The following is a 26,819-nucleotide window of genomic DNA, read 5'->3' as shown; positions in this document are numbered from 1 at the left end:
GTGGATGGAGTCATATATAGAGAGAGTTAGGGTGAATGCAGTCATATATAGAGAGAGTTAGGGTGGACGCAGTCATATATAGAGAGAGTTAGGGTGGATGGAGTCATATATAGAGAGAGTTAGGGTGAATGCAGTCATATATAGAGAGAGTTAGGGTGAATGCAGTCATATATAGAGAGAGTTAGGGTGGATGGAGTCATATATAGAGAGAGTTAGGGTGAATGCAGTCATATATAGAGAGAGTTAGGGTGAATGCAGTCATATATAGAGAGAGTTAGGGTGGGCGCAGTCATATATAGAGAGAGTTAGGGTGAATGCAGTCATATATAGAGAGAGTTAGGGTGGACGCAGTCATATATAGAGAGAGTTAGGGTGAATGCAGTCATATATAGAGAGAGTTACGGTGGATGCAGTAATATATAGAGAGAGTTAGGGTGGATGCAGTAATAAATAAAGAGCGTTTGGGTGGATGTGTAGGAAGTACACAGTCAAATGTGATGATCACAGACTTCCTTCCTGACTTGTGGTGATAGCATGTATTTAGTGTTTTCAGACTGACAGAAGGGGAACAAGAAAGAGGAGAGAAAAAGGAGTCCAGTGTAGACGGCCGGACGGACAAGAGGTCAGTCAGACAGGCGGACAGACATACAGTCAGATAAACAGACAGACAGGCAGTAAGACAGTCAGACAGACACTTCTTGTGGATTTGAGAAGATCCAGGTTAAAAGGAGAATTAATCCATCTCATAAAGGTCAGTGATGTATCAAGCTTTTTTGAAGTGGTACTGGCATTGTAAACACTGGAGAAGGCATTGTAAACACTGGAGAAGGCATTGTAAATACTGGCTGGAATTAAATGTTTTGGAGAGGATGTGTGCTTTACTGTCCCTTGTCTGTAAATATATATTTTTTTAATTTTTTAATTTTACCTTTATTTAACCAGGCAAGTCAGTTAAGAACAAATTATTATTTTCAATGACGGCCTAGGAACAGTGGGTTAACTGGCTGTTCAGGGGCAGAACGACAGATTGGTACCTTGTCAGCTCGGGGGTTTGAACTTGCAACTATCCAGTTACTAGCCCAACGCTCTAACTACTAGGCTACCCTGCCGTGTGTGTGTGTATGACTGTATTTGATCATGTGTATGTGTGTGTGTGTGTGTGTGTGTGTGGTGAGGTGGGGGGGGGTACATTATGACTTTGCTTGTCCAAGATAAGTACATGATCTTTGCATGTCTATTAGTGTCTAATGGAATTACAGATACAGGGCCCCAGTTGGCCTTTCTATCTTCTGCCCCCTTCCTTCTATGGAGTTTTCCTCCACCAAAGCTTCTGCTTGGTCTTTAGGGTCTAGGCCAGGTTACCATAAAGCACTTGTGAAAACTGGGTGTTGATGTAAAAAGGGATTGATGAATACATTTCATTGAATGATAGATTCTCTTCTCAGCGATTATGTGATATCCTCATCTCATACTGTGTGTCTCTCATCTCTCTGTGTGCTTCCCATTGTTATATCTCATCCGGTGTGTTCTAATTATATTTCTATCCTATCCTACAGTGGATTATCCCAAAAGTCCAGAAAATGGCGTCAGACCTCTCCATCTCCATCTCCGCTCCCCCCCTGCTCCCCTCCACCCCTTCTCTTGTCTCCTCCTCCCCTCCTCTCTCCATCTCACACCAGATCGGTATCTCCATTCTGGTCCTGGCCTTTGTCTTTGGTTTCCCAGGCAACCTGTTCGTGGTGTGGTCGGTGCTGTGCCGCGTGAGGCATCGCTCTGTCACGTGCCTGCTCGTCCTAAACCTCGCCGCGGCCGACGCCCTGGTGCTGCTAAGCGCCCCGCTCTTCCTGCACTTCCTGGCAGGCAGGCGAGGCTGGGAGTTCGGGGCGGTGGCCTGTAAGACGGTACACTACCTGTGCTGCGTCAACATGAATGTCTCCATCTACCTGATCTGCTTGATGAGCATGGATCGCTGGCTGGCCGTGGCGAGGCCCTTCCTGTCACAGAGGATGAGGACCAAGAAAACCCTGATGGCCGTTCTGCTGGCTATCTGGGTGCTGGCATTCGTCTTAGCTCTGCCCATGCCCTTCTATCGCAGGTGGGGCTGTGTGTGTGTGTGTGTGTGTGTGTGTGTGTGTGTGTGTGTGTGTGTGTGTGTGTGTGTGTGTGTGTGTGTGTGTGTGTGTGTGTGTGTGTGTGTGTGTGTGTGTGTGTGTGTGTGTGTGTGTGTGTGATTTACACTGATTGAAGTGGGTTTGGAAAGAGCAGGTGTTGGAGAGAGCAGGTGTTCTTAGTGTTTGTATACTCAGTGTATGGTATATATAAGTATATTACAAAGTATAATACGTCTGTGTGCTGTCTATTCTGCAAAAGAAGAACTGAAATAGAGTCAAAACATTTAGAGGATGTTGATGCAACATACTGTAAGTTTCAGTGGAGGCTGCTGAGGGGAGGACAGCTTGTAATAATGGCTGGACTGGAATGGTATTAAACACATGAAAACCATGTATTTGGTACCATTCCATTCACTCAATTTCAGCCATTATTAGCTGTCCTCCCCTCAGCAGCCTCCACTGATAAGTGTATCTGTGTGAATTTGTTCTCTGACCACCATGGATCTGTGACTGGTGTGGTTACAGAGAGAGAGAGAGAGAGAGAGAGAGGCGAGAAAGAGAGAGAGGCGAGAAAGAGAGAGAGAGATCAAATTCAGCCTTGCCCAACATTCTGTATTGTTGTGTCTATGAATAACTGTGTACATGTTCATGAGAGTGATTTGAAATGTCAAAACATTTTCTAAACAACTATGTCATTATCGAATACAAATCCTAAACTTTTCTGCGTTAATCTGTTTCAATGGTTGTGTTCCAGGTCATTTTTATTGTGGTTCCTGTAAAACACTTTCCATTATAACCTGTCTAGCACAAGTACAATGAAAAAGACCTGGAACGCTCCCATTGTCTCATCCAAACAATCCCTCTATTCTCTCTCTCTCTCTCTCTCTCTCTCTCTCTCTCTCTCTCTCTCTCTCTCTCTCTCTCTCTCTCTCTCTCTCTCTCTCTCTCTCTCTCTCTCTCTCTCTCTCTCTCTCTCTCTCTCTCTCTCTCTCTCTCTCTCTCTCTGTATTTGAAAGGTGCTATGTGTTATGTAGCAGTTCATTGTGTCATACAGGTAGAATAATACTAATACTATAATAATGGGTTGAATAATAGGTGTGATAATAACAATAGTAATTGGTAGAACCTCCCTCCCTCCCTCCCTCCCTCCCTCCCTCCCTCCCTCCCTCCCTCCCTCCCTCCCTCCCTCCCTCCCTCCCTCCCTCCCCAGTAACCTGAAGCCCTTCCTTCACAAGAACATCTCCATGAGCATCTGCATGCCGTACCACTGGGGAAGTGTGGGTCACCAGGTGTTCCAGTACCTATTCGAGACCGTCCTGGGCTTCTTCCTCCCCTTCACCTTCATCATCGTCTGCTACACCTCTGTCATTTGCCGGCTACGCAGCGCCATGTTCCAGCGCAAGGGACGAGGAAACCGTCTCATCCTCCTCATCATCGGCGCCTTCGCTCTCTTCTGGCTGCCCTACCACCTGGTCAACATCTTACAGGTACGTCAGTTCCTCAATGGATTTCCAAGGTGCTATGTGTTATGCAGCAGTTCATTGTGTCATACAGGTAGAATAATACTAATAATGATTATACATAGAATAATAGGATTAATAATAATGAGTAGAATTAGAATAATGGGTAGAATAATAGGACTAATAATAATGGGTAGAATTAGAATAATGGGTAGAATAATAGGACTAATAATAATGGGTAGAATTAGAATAATGGGTAGAATAATAGGACTAATAATAATGGGTAGAATTAGAATAATGGGTAGAATAATAGGACTAATAATAATGGGTAGAATTAGAATAATGGGTAGAATAATAGGACTAATAATAATGGGTAGAATTAGAATAATGGGTAGAATCGACCTGGCCCGGGTATCCTGGAAGGACATTGACCTCATCCCGTCAGTTGAGGATGCCTGGTAATTCTTTAAAAGTAACTTCCTCACCATTTTAGATAAGCATGCTCCGTTCAAAAAATGCAGAACTAAGAACAGATATAGCCCTTGGTTCACTCCAGACCTGACTGCCCTCGACCAGCACAAAAACATCCTGTGGCGGACTGCAATAGCATCGAACAGTCCCCGCGATATGCAACTGTTCAGGGAAGTCAGGAACCAATACACGCAGTCAGTCAGGAAAGCGAAGGCCAGCTTCTTCAGGCAGAAGTTTGCATCCTGTAGCTCCAACTCCAAAAAGTTCTGGACACTGTGAAGTCCATGGAGAACAAGAGCACCTCCTCCCAGCTGCCCACTGCACTGAGGCTAGGTAACACGGTCACCACCGATAAATCCATGATTATCGAAAACTTCAACAAGCATTTCTCAACGGCTGGCCATGCCTTCCGCCTGGCTAGTCCAACCTCGGCCAACATCTCCGCCCCCCCCCCCCCCCCCGCAGCTACTTGCCCAAGCCTCTCCAGGTTCTCCTATACCCAAATCCAGATAGCAGATGTTCTGAAAGAGCTGCAAAACCTGAACCCGTACAAATAAGCTGGGCTTGACAATCTGGATCCTCTATTTCTGAAACTATCCGCCGCCATTGTCGCAACCCCTATTTACCAGCCTGTTCAACCTCTCTTTCATATCGTCTGAGATCCCCAAGGACTGGAAAGCTAGAATGGGTAGAATAATAGGAATTAGAATTAGAATAATGAGTAGAATAATAGATGCAATAACAATAACAGGTAGAATACTAGATATAATAATAATAATAGGTAGAATAATAATAATGGTAGAATAATAGGTATAATAATAATAGTAATAGGTAGAATAATAATAATGGTAGAATAATAGGTACAATAATAATAGTAATAGGTAGAATAATAATAATGGTAGAATAATAGGTATAATAATAATAGTAATAGGTAGAATAATAATAATGGTAGAGTAATAGGTATAATAATAATAGTAATAGGTAGAATAATAATAATGGTAGAATAATAGGTATAATAATAATAGTAATAGGTAGAATAATAATAATGGTAGAATAATAGGTATAATAATAATAGTAATAGGTATAATAATAATAGTAATAGGTATAATAATAATAGTAATAGGTAGAATAATAATAGTAATAGGTATAATAATAATAGTAATAGGTATAATAATAATAGTAATAGGTAGAATAATAATAGTAATAGGTAGAATAATAATAATGGTAGAATAATAGGTATAATAATAATAGTAATAGGTATAATAATAATAGTAATAGGTAGAATAATAATAATGGTAGAATAATAGGTATAATAATAATAGTAATAGGTAGAATAATAATAGTAATAGGTATAATAATAATAGTAATAGGTAGAATAATAATAGTAATAGGTATAATAATAATAGTAATAGGTATAATAATAATAGTAATAGGTAGAATAATAATAGTAATAGGTAGAATAATAATAGTAATAGGTATAATAATAATAGTAATAGGTAGAATAATAATAGTAATAGGTATAATAATAATAGTAATAGGTATAATAATAATAGTAATAGGTAGAATAATAATAATGGTAGAATAATAGGTATAATAATAATAGTAATAGGTATAATAATAATAGTAATAGGTAGAATAATAATAATGGTATAATAATAGGTATAATAATAATAGTAATAGGTATAATAATAGTAATAGGTATAATAATAATAGTAATAGGTAGAATAATAATAGTAATAGGTATAATAATAATAGTAATAGGTAGAATAATAATAGTAATAGGTATAATAATAATAGTAATAGGTAGAATAATAATAGTAATAGGTATAATAATAATAGTAATAGGTATAATAATAATAGTAATAGGTATAATAGTAATAGTAATAGGTAGAATAATAATAGTAATAGGTAGAATAATAATAGTAATAGGTAGAATAATAATAATGGTAGAATAATAGGTATAATAATAATAGTAATAGGTATAATAATAATAGTAATAGGTATAATAATAATAATGGTAGAATAATAGGTATAATAATAATAGTAATAGATAGAATAATAATAGTAATAGGTATAATAATAATAGTAATAGGTAGAATAATAATAGTAATAGGTATAATAATAATAGTAATAGGTAGAATAATAATAGTAATAGGTATAATAATAATAGTAATAGGTATAATAATAATAGTAATAGGTAGAATCCCTATCAGTCTCTCTGATGTTTATCTGTCTCCTCTCAACTCTTTACCTCCTTCTCTTTACATGTTTTCCTCCTCCTCTCTCTCTCTCTCTCTCTCTCTCTCTCTCTCTCCCTCTCCTCCCTTCTCTCTCTCACAGGTGATTGGTCTGCTGGGTAGCAACGCCACTCTCTCCAATGCTGCTGTATTGGCCCGTCCCAACGTCACGGCGTTCGCCTTCCTGAGCAGCAGTGTGAACCCTGTGCTGTACGTGTTCGCCGGCAGCTCCCACATCCGCCGGGCCGGCCTCAGCTTCATGGCCAAGCTGTTCGAGGGCACTAACTCCGAGGGAGGTACCTCCGCCTCCTTCTCCCGCAGCACGAGGTGCAGCCGGAGTGGTTCCACAGCCCCGGACGAGAGCTCCGCTCTGCGCTCGCTGACACTCAAGCTGGGGTGGTTGGGGAAGGAAAAGGATGGGGGTGGGGATAGTGGAGTGGAGCTGCGTGGAGTTGAGGTCAAGGTTAACTCCAAGCAGGAGCTCAAGACTTTGACATCCAGTGATCAGTCAGAGTAGTGTTTTTTTATTTTTATTTTGCGGACTACTGTATTACTCCTAGATTATTATTCGTATTGAATGTATTTCATGAACAGATTTGTGATATATGTACTTCATAGCAAGTGTGTCTGTGAGGTTGCCTTCATGCAATTTCTGAATTAAAATATTATACCATTAGTTAATAAAGTTTTCACAAGTTGACAAATCGAGTCAGATTAGCGATTAGAGGGGAAGGAACGGTTCTAGACTCTGACATGCGAGGTCTAGCCAAATTACGTCAGTCACTAGAGCGGTGTTTGGAAACTCACATTTCCATGATGACCTCACTAATGCAATTGTGGTTAACTATTAGAAAATGTTCTGGGTAGGTGATGCAATAGAGACCAGTAGCCGATTTTAGTTGCACCATTATTCAGATTTGTGATATATGTGCTTCAAAGGAAGTGTGTCTGTGAGGCTGCCTTCATGCAATTTCTGAATAAAAACATTATACCATTAATTAATAAAATTTTCACGTTGACAAATCGAGTCAGATTAGCGATTTCTGCAAGGAAAAGGGGAAGGAACGGTTCTAGACTCTGACATGCGAGGTCTAGTCAAATGACGTCAGTGACTGGAGCGGTGTTTGGAAACTCACGTTTCCATGATGACCCACTAATGCAATTGTGGTTAACTATTAGAAAATGTTCCGGGTAGCCGGTTTGAGTTGCACCATTTTTCCAACACTTTAAACACACACAAAGCATTACATTCAGTGACTTCTAGTTAATCTAACATAGCGTGACAAACAACAATTTGGTGGAATTGGATAACTTTTTGTTATCAACGGTGTCATAAAACGAGCAGTAAAAAAAACACATACTGTAGTAAGATAATGAAACAGATTTGATCTTATGCCTCTGTCGACACACTAACAATATCTGTGTGCTAGAGTTCGTGGACCTTACTGCAAGGCAAGACCACCCGTACCACAGGAGAATGAGAATTATTCTTGACAAGGCAAAACATTACCATGTACTTTACCAATAAAATGGTGTGGTGATGGATATACTCAGTATACATTTCCCGAAAGAAATGATCTCACTCCAATACATTTTTATAGAAAGTTAGCAAATGTCAATGTCTATTTGCAAAAGGACAATGTCTATTTGAGGAAAAATCACCTTGATTAACTCTTGGTCACATCCCAGTTGACCTATTTACTTATGGTCTTGCCTACATCTAGTGACGTTTTTTAAATGATATTGTCACGTCGTGTATGTAGGTGGCAGGGAAGTCAAGCACAGGAGAATTCAACTTGGTATAGTTGGAGTATTTGAACTTCTTATGGCTGCAATCCCGTGATTTGACAACCGCCAGTCAAAGTGTAGGGCACCATTTTCAAAACATAAAAAATCTCATAATTAACATTCCTCAAACATACATGTGTCTCATACCATTTTATGTAAAGTATGTTTTGTTTTCTGAATTTTTATAATGATTATTTCTGTATTTGAATTTGGCGCTCTGCAATCTCACTGGATGTTGGCCAGGTGGGACGCTAGCGTCCCACATACCCTAGAGAGGTTAAAACTGTTAACAATGGGATCAATGTAGCCAGTATGCTCTAGAATGTATTGTAGTTACCCCATAAAATCTTGGGTTTTATTACATACAGTCGGGAGGAACTATTGGATATAAGAGCAAGGTCAACTCACCAACATTATGACCAGGAATATGACTTTCCCTAAGCGGATCCTCTGTTTGGCCCACCACCCAGAACAATGGATCGGATCCCAGCCGGCGACCCAAAACAACGGCGCCGCAGAAGGGGCATACGGAGTGGTCTTCTGGTCAGGCTCCGTAGACGGGCACATCGCGCACCGCTCCCGAGCATACTATTCGCCAATGTCCAGTCTCTTGACAACAAGGTAGACGAAATCTGAGCAAGGATAGCATTCCAGAGAGATATCAGAGACTGTAACATTCTTTGTTTCACGGAAACATGGCTCACCCGAGACACTCTATCTGAGTCGGTACAGCCACCTGGTTTCTTCACGCATCGCGCCGACAGAAACAAGCATCTCTCTGGTAAGAAGAAGGGCGGGGGTGTATGCCTTATGATTAACGAGACGTGGTGGGATGACATCAACATACGGGAACTCAAGTCCTTTTGTTCACCTGACTTAGAATTCCTCACAATCAAATGCCGACCGCATTATCTACCAAGAGAATTCTCTTCGATCATAATCACAGTCGTGTATATTCCCCCACAAGCAGACACATCGACGGCCCTGAAAGAACTTCATTGGACTCTATGTAAACTGGAAACATATCCTGAGGCTGCATTTATTGTAGCTGGAGATTTAAAAAAGGCTAATCTGAAAACCAGGCTCCCCAAATTCTATCAGCATATCGATTGTGCTACCAGGGCTGGCAAAACCCTAGATCACTGTTATTCACTGTTATTCTAACAGAATATAAGGCCCTCCCCCGCCCTCCCTTCGGAAAAGCTGACCACGACTCAATTTTGTTGCTCTTAGCCTATAGACAGAAACTAAAACAGGAAGCACCCGTGCTCAGGTCTGTTCAACGCTGGTCCTACCAATCGGATTCCACGCTTCAAGATTGCTTCGATCACGTGGACTGGGATATGTTCCGCATAACGTTGAACAACAACATTGACAAATACGCTGATTCGGTGAGCAAGTTTATTAACAAGTGCATCGGTGATGTTGAACCCACAGCGTCTATTAAAACATTCCCCAACCAGAAACCGTGTATTGATGGCAGCATTCGTGCAAAACAGAAAGCGCGAACCACTGCTTTTAACTTCTTGACGCACCCATCTCGTTAGCGGCTTCATTTTCATCAACCAGTGAATAGCAGCACGCCAAATTCAAATTAAATTACTAAACATATTTCATTTTCATGAAATCACAAGTGCAATATAGCAAAACACAGCTTAGTTTGTTGTTAATCCACCTGGCGCGTCAGATTTCAATATAGCTTTTCGGCGAAAGCATAACACGGGTTTATGTAAGAACATTTCTCTCAGTAGACAAAATATTACAAACACCTAGCAGCCAAGTAGATTGGTCACGAAAGTCAGAATAGCAATAGATTAAATCGCTTACCTTTGATGATCTTCGGATGTTTTCACTCATGAGACTCCCAGTTACACAATACATGTTCCTTTTGTTCCATAAAGATTATTTTTATATCCAAAATACCTCCATTTGTTTGGCGCGTTACAGTATGTTCAGAAATCCACAGGCTCGAGCGGTCACGACATTGCAGATGAAAATTCCAAATAGTATCTGTAATGTCCACAGAAACATGTCAAACGTTTTTTATAATCAATCCTCAGGTTGTTTTTAAAATATATAATCGATAATATATCAACCGGGACTGTCACTTTTTCAATAGGAGAGGGAGATACAATGGCTGCCCCACTCTGTTGCACAAGCAAAACTCATGCGAACACCCAGCTATCCACTGACGCAATGTTATCTTTCTCGCTCATTTTTCAAAATAAAAGCTGGAAACAATGTCTAAAGACTGTTGACACCTTGAGGAAGCGATAGGAAAAGGAATCTGGTTGATATGCCTTTAAATGGAGCGAAGGCAGGCTATGGAACATGGAGCTTTCAAAATAGAAGCCACTTCCTGATTTGATTTTCTTCTGGTTTTCGCCTGCAATATCAGTTCTGTTATACTCACAGACAATATTTTGACAGTTTTGGAAACTTTAGAGTGTTTTCTATCCTAATCTGATAATTATATGCATATTCTCATTTCTGGGCCTAAGAAATAGGCAGTTTCAAATGGGTATGTTTTTTAAGCCAAAAACAACAATCCTGGCCCCTACACTCAAGAAGTTAAACAGGGCAAGGTGACCGGAAACATGACCGAATACAAACAGTGTAGCTATTCCCTCCGCAAGGCAATCAAACAAGCTAAGCGTCAGTATAGAGACAAAGTGGAGTCGCAATTTAACGGCTCAGACACGAGAGGTATGTGGCAGGGTCTACAGTCAATCACGGACTACAAAAGAAAAACCAGCCCGCCGCGGACCATGCCTTGCTCCCAGACAGACTAAACAACTTTTTTGCTTGCTTTGAGGACAATACAGTGGCACTGACACGGCCCGCAACCAAATCCTGCGGGCTCTCCTTCACTGTAGCCAACGTGAGTAAAACATTTAAACGTGTTAACCCTCGCAAGGCTGCAGGCCCAGACGGCATCCCCGGCCGCGTCCTCGGAGCATGCGCAGACCAGCTGGCTGGTGTGTTTACAGACATATTCACTCAATCTTTATCCCAGTCTGCTGCTCCCACATGCTTCAAGAGGGCCACCATTGTTCCTGTTCCCAAGAAAGCTAAGGTAACTGAGCTAAATGACTATCGCCCTGTAGCACTCACTTCTGTCATCATGAAGTGCTTTGAGAGACTAGTCAATGACCATGTCACCTCCACCCTACCTGACACCCTAGACCCACTCCAATTTGCTTACCGCCCCAATAAGTCCACAGATGACGCATCGCCATCACACTGCACAATTACAATCAATTACAGCTCCGCATTTAACACCATAGTACCCTCCAAACTCGTCATCAAGCTCGGACCCTGGGTCTCGACCCCGCCCTGTACAACTGGGTCCTGACGGGCCGCCCCCAGGTGGTGAGGGTAGGTAACAACATCTCCACCCTGCTGATCCTCCCCACAAGGGTGCGTTCTGAGCTCTCTCCTGTACTCCCTGTTCACCCACGACTGCGTGGCCATGCATGCCTCCAACTCAATCATCAAGTTTGCAGACGACACTACAGTGGTAGGCTTGATTACCAACAACGACGAGACGGCCTACAGGGAGGAGGTGAGGACCCTTGGAGTGTGGTGTCAGGAAAATAACATCACACTCAACGTCTACAAAACAAAGGAGATGATTGTGGACTTCAGGAAACAGCAGAGGGAGCACCCCCCTATCCACATCGATGGGACAGTAGTGGAGAGGGTAGTAAGTTTCAAGTTCCTCGGCGTACACATCACAGACAAACTGAATTGGTCCACCAACATAGACAGTGTGGTGAAGAAGGCGCAGCAGCGCCTCTTCAACATCAGGAGGCTGAAGAAATTCAGCCTATCACCAAAAGCACTCACAAACTTCTACAGATGCACAATTGAGAGCATCCTGTCGGGCTGTATCACCGCCTGGTACGGCAACTGCTCCGCCCACAACCGTAAGGCTCTCCAGAGGGTAGTGAGGTCTGCACAAGGCATCACGGGGGCAAACTACCTGCCCTCCAGGACACCTACACCACCCGATGTCACAGGAAGGCCATAAAGATCATCAAGGACAACAACCACCCGAGCCACTGCCTGTTCACCCCGCTATCATCCAGAAGGCGAGGTCAGTACAGGTGCATCAAAGCAGGAGCCGAGAGACTGAAAAACAGCTTCTATCTCAAGGCCATCAGGCTGTTAAACAGCCACCCCTAACATTGAGTCGCTGCTGCCAACATACTGACTCAACTCCAGCCACTTTAATAATGGAAATTGATGGAAAAAAATGTATCACTATCTCCTTTAAACAATGCCACTTAATATAATTTTCACATACCCTACATTACTCATCTCATATGTATATGTATATACTGTACTCTATATATTCTACTGCATCTTGCCATCTTTATGTAATACATGTATCACTAGCCACTTTAAACTATGCCACTTTATGTTTACATACCCTAAATTACTCATCTCATATGTTTATACTGTACTCGATACCATCTACTGCATCTTGCCTATGCCGCTCTGTACCATCACTCATTCATATATCTTTATGTAGATATTATTTATCCCTTTACACTTGTGTGTATAAGGTAGTAGTTGTGGAATTATTAGGTTAGATTACTCGTTGGTTATTACTGCATTGTCGGAACTAGAAGCACAGGTTTATGCAGAGTGTAAGCATCCTGCTATGCTAGCCATTCATTCACTTGAGCAGCGCCTAACCTGCTACCTGGTTCTACAGCTATAGTTCTCTGGAATCGCTCCTTACCCCCATAAGACCCTGGGTTATAGGGGGTATAATAAATGTTATTCAACATCTGCTCTGCCATCCTTCTTGCCTGTCTGATGTACAATTACATTAATGAGCCCCGTTCAAATAACGAGAATATTTCATTTTAATTTTGCATTTTTATTTTTGCAAATATTATGTATTACGTATACAGACACTTCAGGATATTAGTACCCGTTTTCTCAATGATCCATGCATGCCACACCTTGTATACTTGGTTTACATTTACAGGCTTGTATAGCTGAATTTTTAAAACGCATACATCCGTTATATAAGAATATAAACAACAAATATGATAAATGTTACAATTAAACGGTGTTTCAAACAAATAAAGTAAATCTTAGACAAGGATGTTTCTAGTTCTTCAGAATCATCCACAAGACGGGATACCAGTTGTGTCCATTGTAGAGTCTTACATGTCTTACATGACTCATGATTTGCTCCATTTTTAGCACACTCTCTGCATTCTTCAGGCAGAAGTTTGCATCCTGTAGCTCCAACTCCAAAACGTTCTGGGACACTGTGAAGTCCATGGAGAACAAGAGCACCTCCTCCCAGCTGCCCACTGCACTGAGGCTAGGGAACACGGTCACCACCGACAAATCCATGATTATCGAAAACTTCAACAAGCATTTCTCAACGGCTGGCCATGCCTTCCGCCTGGCTACTCCTACCTCGGCCAACAGCTCCGGCCCCCCCGCAGCTCCTCGCCCAAGCCTCTCCAGGTTCTCCTTTACCCAAATCCAGATAGCAGATGTTCTGAAAGAGCTGCAAAACCTGGACCCGTATAAATCAGCTGGGCTTGACAATCTGGACCCTCTATTTCTGAAACTATCCGCCGCCATTGTCGCAACCCCTATTACCAGCCTGTTCAACCTCTCTTTCATATCGTCTGAGATCCCCAAGGACTGGAAAGCTGCCGCAGTCATCCCCCTCTTCAAAGGGGGTGACACCCTGGACCCAAACTGTTACAGACCTATATCCATCCTGCCCTGCCTATCTAAGGTCTTCGAAAGCCAAGTCAACAAACAGGTCACTGACCATCTCGAATCCCACCGTACCTTCTCCGCTATGCAATCTGGTTTCCGAGCCGGTCACGGGTGCACCTCAGCCACACTCAAGGTACCAAACGATATCATAACCGCCATCGATAAAAGACAGTATTGTGCAGCCGTCTTCATCGACCTGGCCAAGGCTTTCGACTCTGTCAATCACCATATTCTTATCGGAAGACTCAGTAGCCTCGGTTTTTCTAATGACTGCCTTGCCTGGTTCACCAATTACTTTGCAGACAGAGTTCAGTGTGTCAAATCGGAGGGCATGTTGTCCGGTCCTCTGGCAGTCTCTATGGGGGTGCCACAGGGTTCAATTCTCGGGCCGACTCTTTTCTCTGTATATATCAATGATGTTGCTCTTGCTGCGGGCGATTCCCTGATCCACCTCTACGCAGACGACACCATTGTATACACTTTCGGCCCGTCATTGGACACTGTGCTATCTAACCTCCAATCGAGCTTCAATGCCATACAACACTCCTTCCATGGCCTCCAACTGCTCTTAAACGCTAGTAAAACCAAATGCATGCTTTTCAACCGATCGCTGCCTGCACCCGCATGCCCGACTAGCATCACCACACTGGATGGTTCCGACCTTGAATATGTGGACACCTATAAGTACCTAGGTGTCTGGCTAGACTGCAAACTCTCCTTCCAGACCAATATCAAACATCTCCAATCGAAAATCAAATCAAGAATCGGCTTTCTATTCCGCAACAAAGCCTCCTTCACTCACGCTGCCAAGCTTACCCTAGTAAAACTGACTATCCTACCGATCCTCGACTTCGGCGACGTCATCTACAAAATTGCTTCCAACACTCTACTCAGCAAACTGGATGCAGTTTAGTTTTGTCACTAAAGCACCTTATACTACCCACCACTGCGACTTGTATGCTCTAGTCGGCTGGCCCTCGCTACATATTCGTCGCCAGACCCACTGCCTTCAGGTCATCTACAAGGCCATGCTAGGCAAAGCTCCGCCTTATCTCAGCTCACTGATCACGATGGCAACACCCATCCGTAGCACGCGCTCCAGCAGGTGTATCTCATTGATCATCCCTAAAGCCAACACCTCATTCGGCTGCCTTTCGTTCCAGTACTCTGCTGCCTGTGACTGGAACGAATTGCAAAAATCGCTGAAGTTGGAGACTTTTATCTCCCTCAACAACTTCAAACATCAGCTAGCTGAGCAGCTAACCGGTCACTGCAGCTGTACATAATCTATTGGTAAATAGCACACCCATTTTCACCTACCTCATCCCCACAGTTTTTATTTATTTACTTTTCTGCTCTTTTGCACACCAATATCTCTACCTGTACATGATCATCTGATCATTTATCACTCCAGTGTTAATCTGCAATATAGTAATTATTCGCCTACCTCCTCATGCCTTTTGCACACATTGTATATAGACTCCCCTTTTTTTCTCTGTGTTATTGACTTGTTAATTGTTTACTCCATGTGTAACTCTGTGTTGTCTGTTCACACTGCTATGCTTTATCTTGGCCAGGTCGCAGTTGCAAATGAGAACCTGTTCTCAACTAGCCTACCTGGTTAAATAAAGGTGAAAAATAAATAAATAAATAAATAAATTAGCCCATGTATTGTGTGGTGTGTAGAACGATACATTGTTCACTTTATTTTCAATAGTTTTCTGCATAACATTTGTAAATTCTCTCACAAGAAAACATGTATTTATTCTCTCTAACATCGTATGCAAATAGTTACCCATTGCTTTATATCGAAATAAAAATATATATTGTTTCTCGTTCTCTTGGGGTTTATTGAGCCAGAACGTCACCACATCAGCCACCAAAAGCTTCCTTGTATTTGTTGTCGTCCACCAGGGGGGAGTAGAATCCTTAGGCTCTGGTACCCATGATGAATCAGAGTTCTGATATGGGACTTGCCTGGGGGGAGTAGAATCCTTAGGCTCTGGTACCCATGACGAATCAGAGTTCTGATATGGGACTTGCCTGGGGGGAGTAGAATTCTTAGGATCTGGTACCCATGACGAATCAGAGTTCTGATATGGGACTTGCCTGGGGGAGTAGAATCCTTAGGATCTGGTACCCATGACGAATCAGAGTTCTGATATGGGACTTGCACCCATGACGAATCAGAGTTCTGATATGGGACTTGCCTGGGGGAGTAGAATCCTTAGGCTCTGGTACCCATGACGAATCAGAGTTCTGATATGGAGCTTGCCTGGGGGGAGTAGAATCCTTAGGCTCTGGTACACATGACGAATCAGAGTTCTGATATGGGGCTTGCCTGGGGGGAGTAGAATGCAGGGCTGTGAGGCATAGAGTCTTAGGGTCTGGTACCCATGACGAATCAGAGTTCTGATATGGTTAACGTAGCAGCCGCGTACTTAGTTTTCTTCAGGGGCTGATCTTCTGAGGATGAACCTTCTTGGGTTTCCTTTGAATCATAATCCTTAGGATTCGTATATATCATGCACTTCCTTAGTTGGAAAATACTCTGCCATTGATGGCTCTGTACAAATAGAGCCTCCACTAACTCTAACATGATCAATTCCATTATATCCCAACTTTTAAAAGGAATAAGCACACGCAACCTAAAATCCCCAGTCAGGCCACCATCACTGTTGTTTTCGTTGCGGGTTTTCTCGTTGCTGATATAGAACTCCACGCACCCACATGGAAGTCTATTCTTTCTTTGTATTTTCACCCTATGAAATATTCTCCCTGAGGAGTCAGGGGCACCTTCCCAATGGGCCTCGTAGCCGTGAACAAGCTAAACCCCTTTGTGATAACTCTCAGTTCGGGACACACCACCTTGTGAAACACCTGCCAGTCTTCAAACCTGTAGTCCACTCCTAAAGTCTGGTCTGTATATTCTTCTTCTTCGGCTACGGTACGGTTCCACTCTGCAGGCCGGGTAATCAAACAGATAACCCCATAGCTGTCAATTAGACATCAACACTTGATCTTTCAGCACAGTTGCAGGCGGTATTTGGGTTCTATACATATTTAGAAACCGTTTTTTTTGGCGCATCGTATATTGATGCTCTATACTCTTCCCGTTCTCTATGTTTTAACCGAGGTCCTGCTTCAGTTGTTACGGTCATCACGTGTGTCACTGATCACAAAATCCATGTTTCATTTCTTTAGTGGTTTGTCTAGGTCGCTTGTAGTGTTCAGCTCTTATTTATAATGCGGCTTCCCCCAACATTCCAGCCCTAAGGTCACTACAACAGGGGGGAGGGGCAACAGGGGGTGGGGGCATACTCTTTCAAATGTTCAAACACATCCCCTAGTTCAACGAGGTCCCTACACATCAATCATGATGACAGTTTCAAAGGAACAGATGCACTATCTGGTTAAATAACCACTTCCTGTACATGTACAGATATGGGCACTCCCTGGAGAGCGTGAGAACTTCCTGACAGGATTTCCTGCAGGATGATATGGGCATACACACCGGACCATAAAAATAGGGTCATAAATCACACGTTTGACGTGTGCTGTCTACAGTATTCTCTCTTATACAATATAAATGTCTGCTAACCAACATAATAAAGTAGTTTTAAACTTAATAAATACCCCATGTGTTTTAATTGAAAATATTGAAAGGTCATACAGAAACAGTTATATTATCTATTTATTTGTATTTATTTAACCTTTATTTAACTAGGCAAGTCAGTTAAGAACAAATTCTTATTTAAAATGACGGCCTACACCGGCCAAACCCTAACCCGGACGACGCTGGGCCAATTGTGTGCCGCCCTATGGGACTCCCAATCACGGCTGGTTGTGATACAACCTGGAATCGAACTAGGGTCTGTAGTTACACCTCTAGCACTGAGATGCAGTGCTAGAGGTGCAGGCATATATTTTTCTGGCAACATCTGCATTTTCCATGGTTGATACATAAATAATCAATACAACAGTAAAACAATAGTCAATTAAACAATTAAACATAATCAAACTCTGCATTAAAGACCTGCTCCACGTCACCTCTACTGGTGGTAGAAAGAACAACATCAACATCATTTACTAGCATCATTCAATTTCAAAGATAAACATCAAAAGTGTTGCGTAAGGATGTGAATATGAGACTAATACAGATTAAGAAAACAAGGTCAAATCGACGAAAAAACTAAATTCAAAGATCAAAAAAAGTATATATATATTTTACATTAAACATAATCTATAACAACAAATACAGTTATTATTAAATAGCACACAATATAGTCAATTCTTCCACAGGAACAAACCACTAGAAAGGCATTTCAACATGTTCTTTTAAACCCTGTGACAAGTGAGTGATAAATAAGTCTAACCTGTCGATGTTGATGACTTATTCGTTTGTGGCTCAAACATTTTTGTGTGAAGACATCTTCGAAATGACTACGTGGGCATCAGAAGGTTTCCAACGACTGCCGTAAAAACTGTGGATGTCGTGAGAGTCTCCGCTATCGATGATGCAGTCGTATGAGTTGCTAGCTCAAACGGTTTGGGTTTTAAATAGGATTGTGTGCTGACTTTCTTGTCCGGATCCACTCTTGTGTAGAAAAACACTGCTTTCAAAGGCCCCGTGTTATGGAATAGGCGCAAGCTTTATGTTGTCGTTAAAGAGGGGATTGATCTGCGGTTAAGTCTCTAGCATAAACACACAGGGAGCTATTCAACATTCAAGATGGCGTCACGTGTGACGTGTGGGGCATCCAATCAACTCTTTAAAAACACACTTTGACAGCATCGTGATTGTATAAAGAAACAATACTCTCATAATCTATAACATTATTATTAAATCACACACAATGTTAGAAAATGTTAAACTAAATGTGATAATTTTACAACAGGAAAATACTATTAGAATGTTCTAGAGCCTCCAACAGAATCAATGAATGGCAGAATCGAAATCCTGTACGGCCACATTGTTAAGCGCCATCAAATACTCTCTCCTACCAGCTACAATAGCTACTCTCAGTAAAAGTTACCTAGTCAGACAACCTATAAGTATCTTTAAAGCTGAATCTAAATATTCATTTTATAACAGGAAAATATAAAGGGGATTGGATGTCAGCCTCTGGAGCTCCACAGCGCCTCACTATGGCCGTCTGCTGCTGTAGAAATACACTCTGTTGACTCCTGCTTCAGGACCTGAGGACAGAGAGACAAGAGACAGTCAACATTGTCTCTAACCAATAAGAGTGTAAACCCTGCCTAAGCACCAGGGGGGATATGTTTAGGAAGTTCATACCAAGGATGATTTTACTATTTGATTTTGAATTTGAAGACCCCTTGCAGGATAAAAAAAAAGATTTGATGAAAAGTTGTATTAGCCCATACAAACACATTGAATAACAGATTCACTACATGTACAAACAGATAGTCCCACGCAAACAAATCTAATGGAAGTTTGTTCTGAAGTGTCTGTTACGTCTGGTAACATTTGTTATTCTTGTACCCTTTATTTTTGGCACTAAACAGTCTCCATATAGACCTCCATGCATTTTTTCAACTGATACTGGGGGACCTTCAGACCAGTCTTCAGACCAGGCTTATGAGGCCTGTGGGCCAAGCCACTCCTACGTTGTCTTGGCTGTGTGCTTAGTGTCATTGTCCTGTTGGAAGGTGAACCTTCGCCTCAGCCTGAGGTCCTGAGCGTTCTGGAGCAGGTTATCATCAAGGATCCCTCTGTTCTTTTCGGATTAGTCTCCCAGTCCCTGCCGCTGAAAAACATCCTCACAGCATGATGTTGCCACCACCATGCTTCACCTTAGGGATGGTATTGGCCAGGTGACGAGCATGACAGTAGGCTATCAGGCCAAATAGTTCAATCTTGGTTTCATCAGACCAGAGAATCTTGGTGTCCCGATGGAGGACTTGTTGCCAGAAAAATATATGTCTGCACCTCTAGCACTCCATCCCCCACTTAGTCTGACTGCTGTCCTCTCCGGCTCCACAACAAACTCCCGCCCGGCCATCTAGAGGTGTGAATACCCAGCCAGCCTACAAGTAGATAGAAGTGCTTTACAGCAGAACGAGACTTGGGACTTGTGCCCAGCAGCACACTATTGTGTAGAGGGTGTTCTAAATACTGTAATTGTAAATAGTGTGTACATTTGAATTTAATTTTAATTTGACTTTGTGTGTGTTCTGTGGTGTGTTCACTTATGACATTCGATCAGTGTTGGCTGCTAACTTGGCCCTTATCTTAAATAGTTCACTTCTGTGTTTGCAGACATTGGATCAGCATTCTTGTCGCGTCTCCTGTTAGTACATTTCATGTAGGAAGTTAATGATCCATAATGTATGACATTCCTGGGAGCGTGTAAACGTGTATTTTTTATTAGCATAGTATTTTTGTATATTTTCTATAGTTATGTTCTTGAAAATGTATAAATTTACCAATTCTGCCACATGGGTACATTTATGCAAATTGTGAGGGACACCTGGGTGACTTCATACTAAACGTTGCTTGGTCATTCTTAAAGTTATCAGTCTGAAACTTCACACACTGTTGCCCTTTTGTGGACACTATCTACAGTCCCTCCAGCTGCCTAGCTGAATGTGTGGCTTTTCTTTTTCAATGCAAATATGATGCATCAAAAATAGAAAACTTTTGTTTTTGTATTTTTTTATTATCTTTTACTAGATCTATTGTGTTATATTTTCCTACATTCATTTCACAGTTCCACAAACTTCAAAGTGTTTCCTTTCAAATGGTATCAAGAATATGCATATCCTTGCTTCAGGTCCTGAGCTACCGGCAGTTAGATTTGGGTATGTCATTTTAGGCAAAAATGGAAAAGAAGGGCCTGATCCTTAAGAGGTTTTAATGGGGGCCTGTACCATCTACCTGCAGTGAAGCCGCTCAACATTTACATTACATTCAGTCATGTAACAGACTCCCATCCAGAGTGACCAACAGGAGCAACCAGGGTCAAGAGCCCTGTCCAAGAGCACAAGGACAGATGCCCCACCCAGCTGAATAAGGGGACCCAAACCAGCCACCTCTCGGCCACCCGACCAACCATCCAAGATCCCCCCCCACAGTTCCCCTCGAGAGCTGCCCCTCAACCATCCAAGACCCCACCACAAATCCTTCCCAAAAAACCTCCCCCTCCACTCCACTCCACTCCACTCCCCTCCACTCCGCACCCCTAAACCCTCCCATTTCCACCCCTCCCCCCAATCCACCGTCGCACTCCAACCCAACTAAAACTACCACCCACCCGATGCGCCAACAACCAACAACCAACAACCAACAAGAAAAACAAAAGACAAAAACAAAAGACATCAAGGCCAAGTGTTTGTGTGCATATGAGGCACTATTTGCAGGTGTGTATGTCCGTTTGTGTACACGTGTGAATTTGAATGAAAGTGTGTGTATGCAAGTGTATGTGCGTACAAGCGCTTGCGTGGCATCAGTCTCAGGACAAAAGGCATTGGATGTAATAATCTTTGTTTATTTTGACAGAATTTTTTACTTTTATCTTTGACTGTCATTCTACCCCCCTGCCTAGCAACTCATGTATACTGATGTGAGTGCTATATGGTGGTAGTCATTGTGGCATGAGGCCTTAGAGTTCTTGGGAACAGGAATCTTACAATTCCTCATGTTAAGATCAAGTTGTAGATATGACAACTTTGCATTTTCCAATCATCTATTTGTGAAGTTATATAAAAAAAGTTAAGTCAATCTATTAGGATTTAGAATATTTATTTAAAATGGTAATGTTGTATAAAACATTATGACAGTAAAATTGTCTGTGGTCTCACCTGTCACAGCATTGACCATCTGGGCTAGCAACACAACTCCTGTAAATAAATCAGAATTTGCATCCATTAAAATCATCTTCTTTGTTTATCCATTCTGTACTTCATTTTGCCCTGTCTGTATGAGTAGTTGTAGAGGCACTACAGTGAAGCAGAGGTATGATTACCAACTATTGCTACAGAAGTAGTGATGGAAGGTAGGAGGTAGAGAAATGTGATAAAGAAGTAAAAGGAAGCAACACTGTTTGCTGTTGTTGTGCAAACAAAACCCACACAAAACGACAACAACAGCAAGCATAGACGTCTGCTGTCACGCCCTGATCTGTTCCACATGTCCTTGTGCTTGTCACCACCCCCCCTCCAGGTGTCGCCCATCTTTCCTATTATCCAATGTTACTTCATACAGTCTGCACTTGGTCTTACCTTGATTCCTGATAGTCTGTATACCAGAGAGAGAGACTCCACAGCATGTTTAGTGGTTGAGGCTTCATTCACCACCTGTCTCCTGTCTGTAATGACAAAACAAAGAAAATGGGGTTAGGTGCCCTGGGGCCCCAAATGCTTTAGTCCGGCACTGGTCAGCAAAGGTTTAAATCCAACCCACTGCCCTTCTAACTTGCACTCCCTCCTACTTCCCCTGTCTCCTCTTCCCTGTTCTATCTCAGTACAATATATTTAAATAGTAATAATATGAATAATAATAACATGAAAAACACTAATAATATGAATAATAATAACATGAAAAACACTAATAATATGAATAATATTACTAATAATATGAATAATAAAACAAATGGGTGACTATGCATATTTCATTACAATTTGAATTTGCGTCACATACTGCATACTGTTGGTGATGTTATGTTTGGCTATTGTTTACGGTAAACTAAACAAGACACTCTAATAGATGGAATATCCAAATGGTAAATTCACTACAGGAGGTACACAATACACAATAAACAAACGTGACCAATAAAATCATTCAGGTTGTAAAATAAGAAAAATCAAGTGAACAACATTGAATGTTCTGTCATTTAACAGGCTTTTACAATTCTAAAAATAATATAAGTTTTATAAATCAAATCATTACTAATTTTAGACATGGTACATGAAATAACTCAGTACCTTCCCTGCTGTTTGAAGAAGTTGAAATTTTGAAGAGTGGAAATATCTCCGTGTCTTTTACCCCCGTCTGCTCATCTGTCACCTTGCGTGTCCTTCTATCATTCTTTTTTATTTTTATTTTTTACATTTTATTTTTGCATTTTCCAATTAAGAACATTCAAAACAAAAGTGAAAAGATATTAGACAACGATAGGACAAAGTGACAGTAACAGAAGAGCGTAACAAAAATACATTATAATTATAATTATATAAACAAACATACAATAATAAAAATTAAAAATAATAACGAGACATTGGATCACCTGCCGTAGGCTACATATTATACATTATGTGTGAAACATTATGTGGGGATTATATATAGATTCAATCAATGAGATGTGGGGGGAGATTCTCCATATAGTCAATAAAAGGTTGCCAAATTCTGTAAAATGTCTTTAACTTATTCCTCAAGCAGTAAGTGATTTTCTCCAAAGGGATACAACTATTATCTTCAGAAAGCCACATTGCAACTGGCAGGGAGGAATCCAATTTCCATTTCAAGGCAATACATTTCTTGGCAATCGCTAGCAATATTTCTGTTAGCTTTATAGTATGGCTTTGCCTAAGATTGGTGTTAGTAAAGTTACCCAGTAGACAGACCCCCGTGAATTGAGGATATGGTATCGCATACCCCCTGCCAGAAACTGTGTAGTTTTGAACACTGCCAAGTGGAATGGAGGAATGTTCCTTCATCTGAGCTACATCTAAAACATAGGGAGGAGATATCTGGGTTGAACTTGTGCAGTCTAGATGGGGTGATTTAGAGCTGATGGAGGAAATTAAACTGGATCAGTCTGTATCTGGAGTTCAATGTGGATGTAACCCCATCCCTGCATAGGTCACTCCATAGATCCTCATCAAGATCAATACCCAGATCTTTCTCCCATCTAAGTCGGGGTTTGTCTAGCCCAGGCAGTGTTAGTCCTGACATAAGAGCATTGTAAACACGGGAAATGGTCTTGAACAGTGGTTGGTCTGCGTGGCAGAGTTGTTCAATAGGTGACATCTTAGGTAGGTTCCATTGTCCCTTGAGAGTCACCCTAATAAAGTTTCGTAGTTGTAGGTAGCTAAAGAAGTCCCTGTTAGGCAAGTGGTATTTCTGTTTCATCTGATCAAAAGACATAAGAACTCCCTCCTCGTAACAATGTTCCAGAAGAGTGATCCTCTTATCAGACATGGTCTAAAGTTACTATTCTGGAAAAACATAGGGATCAATCTATTGTTCCATAAAGGGGTTTTGGGGGAAAGGAATCCCCCTCGTCCGAACCTTCTATCATTCTTTGACCACAATGTCAATCTTTGATAATATATTCATATTGTGAGCTGTGTAGCCTTCTGTACTGTACCTAACCACATTTATATAATTAGTTGTGTAATGCAAAACAGTGTTTTGGGTACAGCAGAGCATCCCAGTGCTCATATTGACACCATTCATCTGCTTTTAACACTTTGTTGTCCCACATTGTTTCTCCACGTTGCTCCATGGAAATAATGTTTATTTTAAATTTTCCTTGGTAACACAGTGCGTGACAGTGCATTGTACACTCCTCTCCTATTGAAATAGGCTTCTACTCGTTCCAAGGGTTCAAACAAGGACTGATACACTCATTCAATCAGGTAGATCTACATATATTGAAATGCACTTTGCTAACAGAAAGACACAATTTCATGACAAAGATCAGTGTATAAGCTCTGATAAAAAAAAGATTGAATCCAGTCTGATGTCTTGTAGGGAGCCTAGAAGGGTCGTCCACCCTGTGCCCTTCCTCCTTTCAACCTAATTTTACCTTACATGCGTACGCGACGCAAGAACGCAATTAGCTATGCAAAATGTCAACCCTGAGTAGTTGAGCGGAGTTTATAATTGTGGGGATGCACACGTCTGAGTATTGTTGCTACATAACAACGCAGGATCACCATTTTGAGGAGCCGAGAGATTTTTTCCATCACTTTTGTTTTATGAAAGTGGTAGATTTTCTAAACTCTACATATAAACTCTGAACTGATAACACTTGTAATGCCAATGATATTATGTTCAGAACCTTTGATTGTGCATTCAATGGGGTTTCACAAATCTTTCATCCCTGAGTCATTCAATACATCAGATAATGACAGGCTCACCATGTAGTCATTTTAACTACCATGTATTCCAATAGTACAAGATACACATTTAAAACGGTTATTTTTTTTATAGAAAGAATAGTAGATGGTAAATATAATTGTCCATGCAGTATTCAACTATAACTTGACATGCACAAGTGTTGTATAATTTATATCCAATGGCAGGTTGTGAGCCTGTTGAGAAATATGTGAGTTTTACAGTTTCATTATCCTGATACGGTACATAGGTAGGACAAATCATCAGAAATAGAGGTATTGTAAAGTGGCTGGCCACTGTAAAAACGTAGCACGGCACCATTTTTACCTGGAGCAATATTGTACAAGATAACATTTTCAAGGTGCCCTGTCAGATGACCTGTCACCTGACACAGTATCACCTGTCTCTCTGCTTGAATTCGTCAGCTTACAGTGTATCATAAAAATCCAGATAATGACCTGAATATATTGTTATAACCCAGGTATTTCAGCGGTACGTTGTACAAATGATGCTATGATTCCAAATTCAAAATATCATACAATTATTAATACAGTTTATACAGATTTTATGCAATTGTTTTGTATAAATAGCCTCTAAAATATATGTAAACAGACCACAAAACTCTACATTTTTGTTTTCCTGGAAAGGTATATGATACAATATCAGTACTTTTTGCCTTAGAGGGCCTGGCCCGCCCTACCGTACCTCCTTGCCCATCCAAATAAAATATTTAAATAATGATATTTTATTTGATCGAGATGCGCATCGACAGAAAGCGTCAATCTCAGATAAAGCATCTGAGCGAAAACAGCACCCCTGTCTCAGTATGTGTAGACCATGTATCTGATGCTGTCTGGACCAAAAGAATATGGCATGTCATACTGTTTCTGGACAGATCTGATCAGATTCACCGGTTACTTATGGTAAGGGAGAGGGGAGCTGATTGGCTCGCTCGCATGCTTTCTCTGATGATTCAGCAGAGAGGAAGAGGCAAAGCTCGAGACAAAATATTTCCAGAATAAGCCTAATGCATTTTTATGGGCATAAACTGCAGACCTAAGCTTGTCGCCTGCCTTCCCGCCTTTGGGACAACAACTCCCATTGTAGTGTGGAGATGCATCTTGTTATTATATACAGATCTTTGGTTTCACCCTCTTGTGAATTGGAAAGGAAAGTTGCCGATTGCACAGTGCACTGTTTGGATGTTGGCTTCCCCTAAAGTAAATTGAAGATTTGACAAAATTATTTAAATAATATTGTTCAAAATACTTCACCAGAGATCATGACTTAGCCACAGAGGATCATTAGAATGTTATTTTGTTGTTGCTGTGGATAGTTTCAAATCACAACTTCATAGGCTGTCAGGACCCGGTTACGAACCCGGGTCTCCGGAGTGAGAAACAGTCACTAAACCAACTGAGCCACGAATAGTCAGCAGAACCCAGAAGATGAGACAGACACAGCAGTACTTGAGACGGTGTATTTAATGAAGTAAAAAGTGAAGTTCTTCAGGAAAACATGTAACTCCACAACCTCAAAAGGAATTCCACAAGAACAAAGGCAATCCTCCAAGACAAAAAGGCAAATCCACAAGGTGGAAGGCACAGCACAAAAAGCCTCAAAAGATACTCAAAAACAAACAAACAAGAACAAAAAACAGAACTCCACCGGGCTCAACAAGCGCTCACAGAGTACTAGGGCTGGGTGCTAACATACAAACACAGAGCAAAGAACTGAGGAAAACAAAGGGTTTAAATACAATCAGGGGAAACGAGGCACAGGTGCAAATAATAATGGGGATCAAGGGAAAACAAAAGGTCAAAAGGCACAATGGGGGCATCTAGTGACCAAAAACCGGAACAGCCCTGGCCAAATCCTGACAATAGGCATATGCCTTTTTGGGAGGCCC

General features: G+C 41.4%; 1 protein-coding gene across 1 annotated transcript; it reads left to right on the top strand.

Annotated features, from left to right (window-relative positions):
• The first annotated feature begins 413 nt into the window (after positions 1-413).
• LOC124008466 (leukotriene B4 receptor 1-like) lies at positions 414-7,302 on the top strand. Its single transcript, XM_046319761.1, has 4 exons — positions 414-751; positions 1,557-2,095; positions 3,322-3,598; positions 6,383-7,302. Exons 2-4 carry the CDS (start codon positions 1,581-1,583, stop codon positions 6,794-6,796), a joined length of 1,206 nt encoding a protein of 401 aa, XP_046175717.1. The 5' UTR covers positions 414-751; positions 1,557-1,580; the 3' UTR covers positions 6,797-7,302.
• Positions 7,303-26,819: the final 19,517 nt, after the last annotated feature.

The sequence above is a fragment of the Oncorhynchus gorbuscha genome, linkage group LG21 (assembly GCF_021184085.1).
Source record: "Oncorhynchus gorbuscha isolate QuinsamMale2020 ecotype Even-year linkage group LG21, OgorEven_v1.0, whole genome shotgun sequence".
NCBI classification, from domain to species: domain Eukaryota; kingdom Metazoa; phylum Chordata; class Actinopteri; order Salmoniformes; family Salmonidae; genus Oncorhynchus; species Oncorhynchus gorbuscha.
The sequence above is the reverse complement of the archived record's forward strand: the minus strand, read 5'-3'. Positions and strand labels throughout refer to the sequence as shown.

What these genes read in the sequence shown, in the direction of transcription:
- LOC124008466 (XM_046319761.1), top strand. Translation starts at nt 1,581, where the DNA reads ATGGCGTCAGACCTCTCCATCTCCATCTCCGCTCCCCCCCTGCTCCCC. An exon ending in CCCATGCCCTTCTATCGCAG is followed by an intron (nt 2,096 to 3,321) that starts GTGGGGCTGTGT and finishes CTCCCTCCCCAG; the next exon opens with TAACCTGAAGCCCTTCCTTC. An exon ending in ACCTGGTCAACATCTTACAG is followed by an intron (nt 3,599 to 6,382) that starts GTACGTCAGTTC and finishes TCTCTCTCACAG; the next exon opens with GTGATTGGTCTGCTGGGTAG.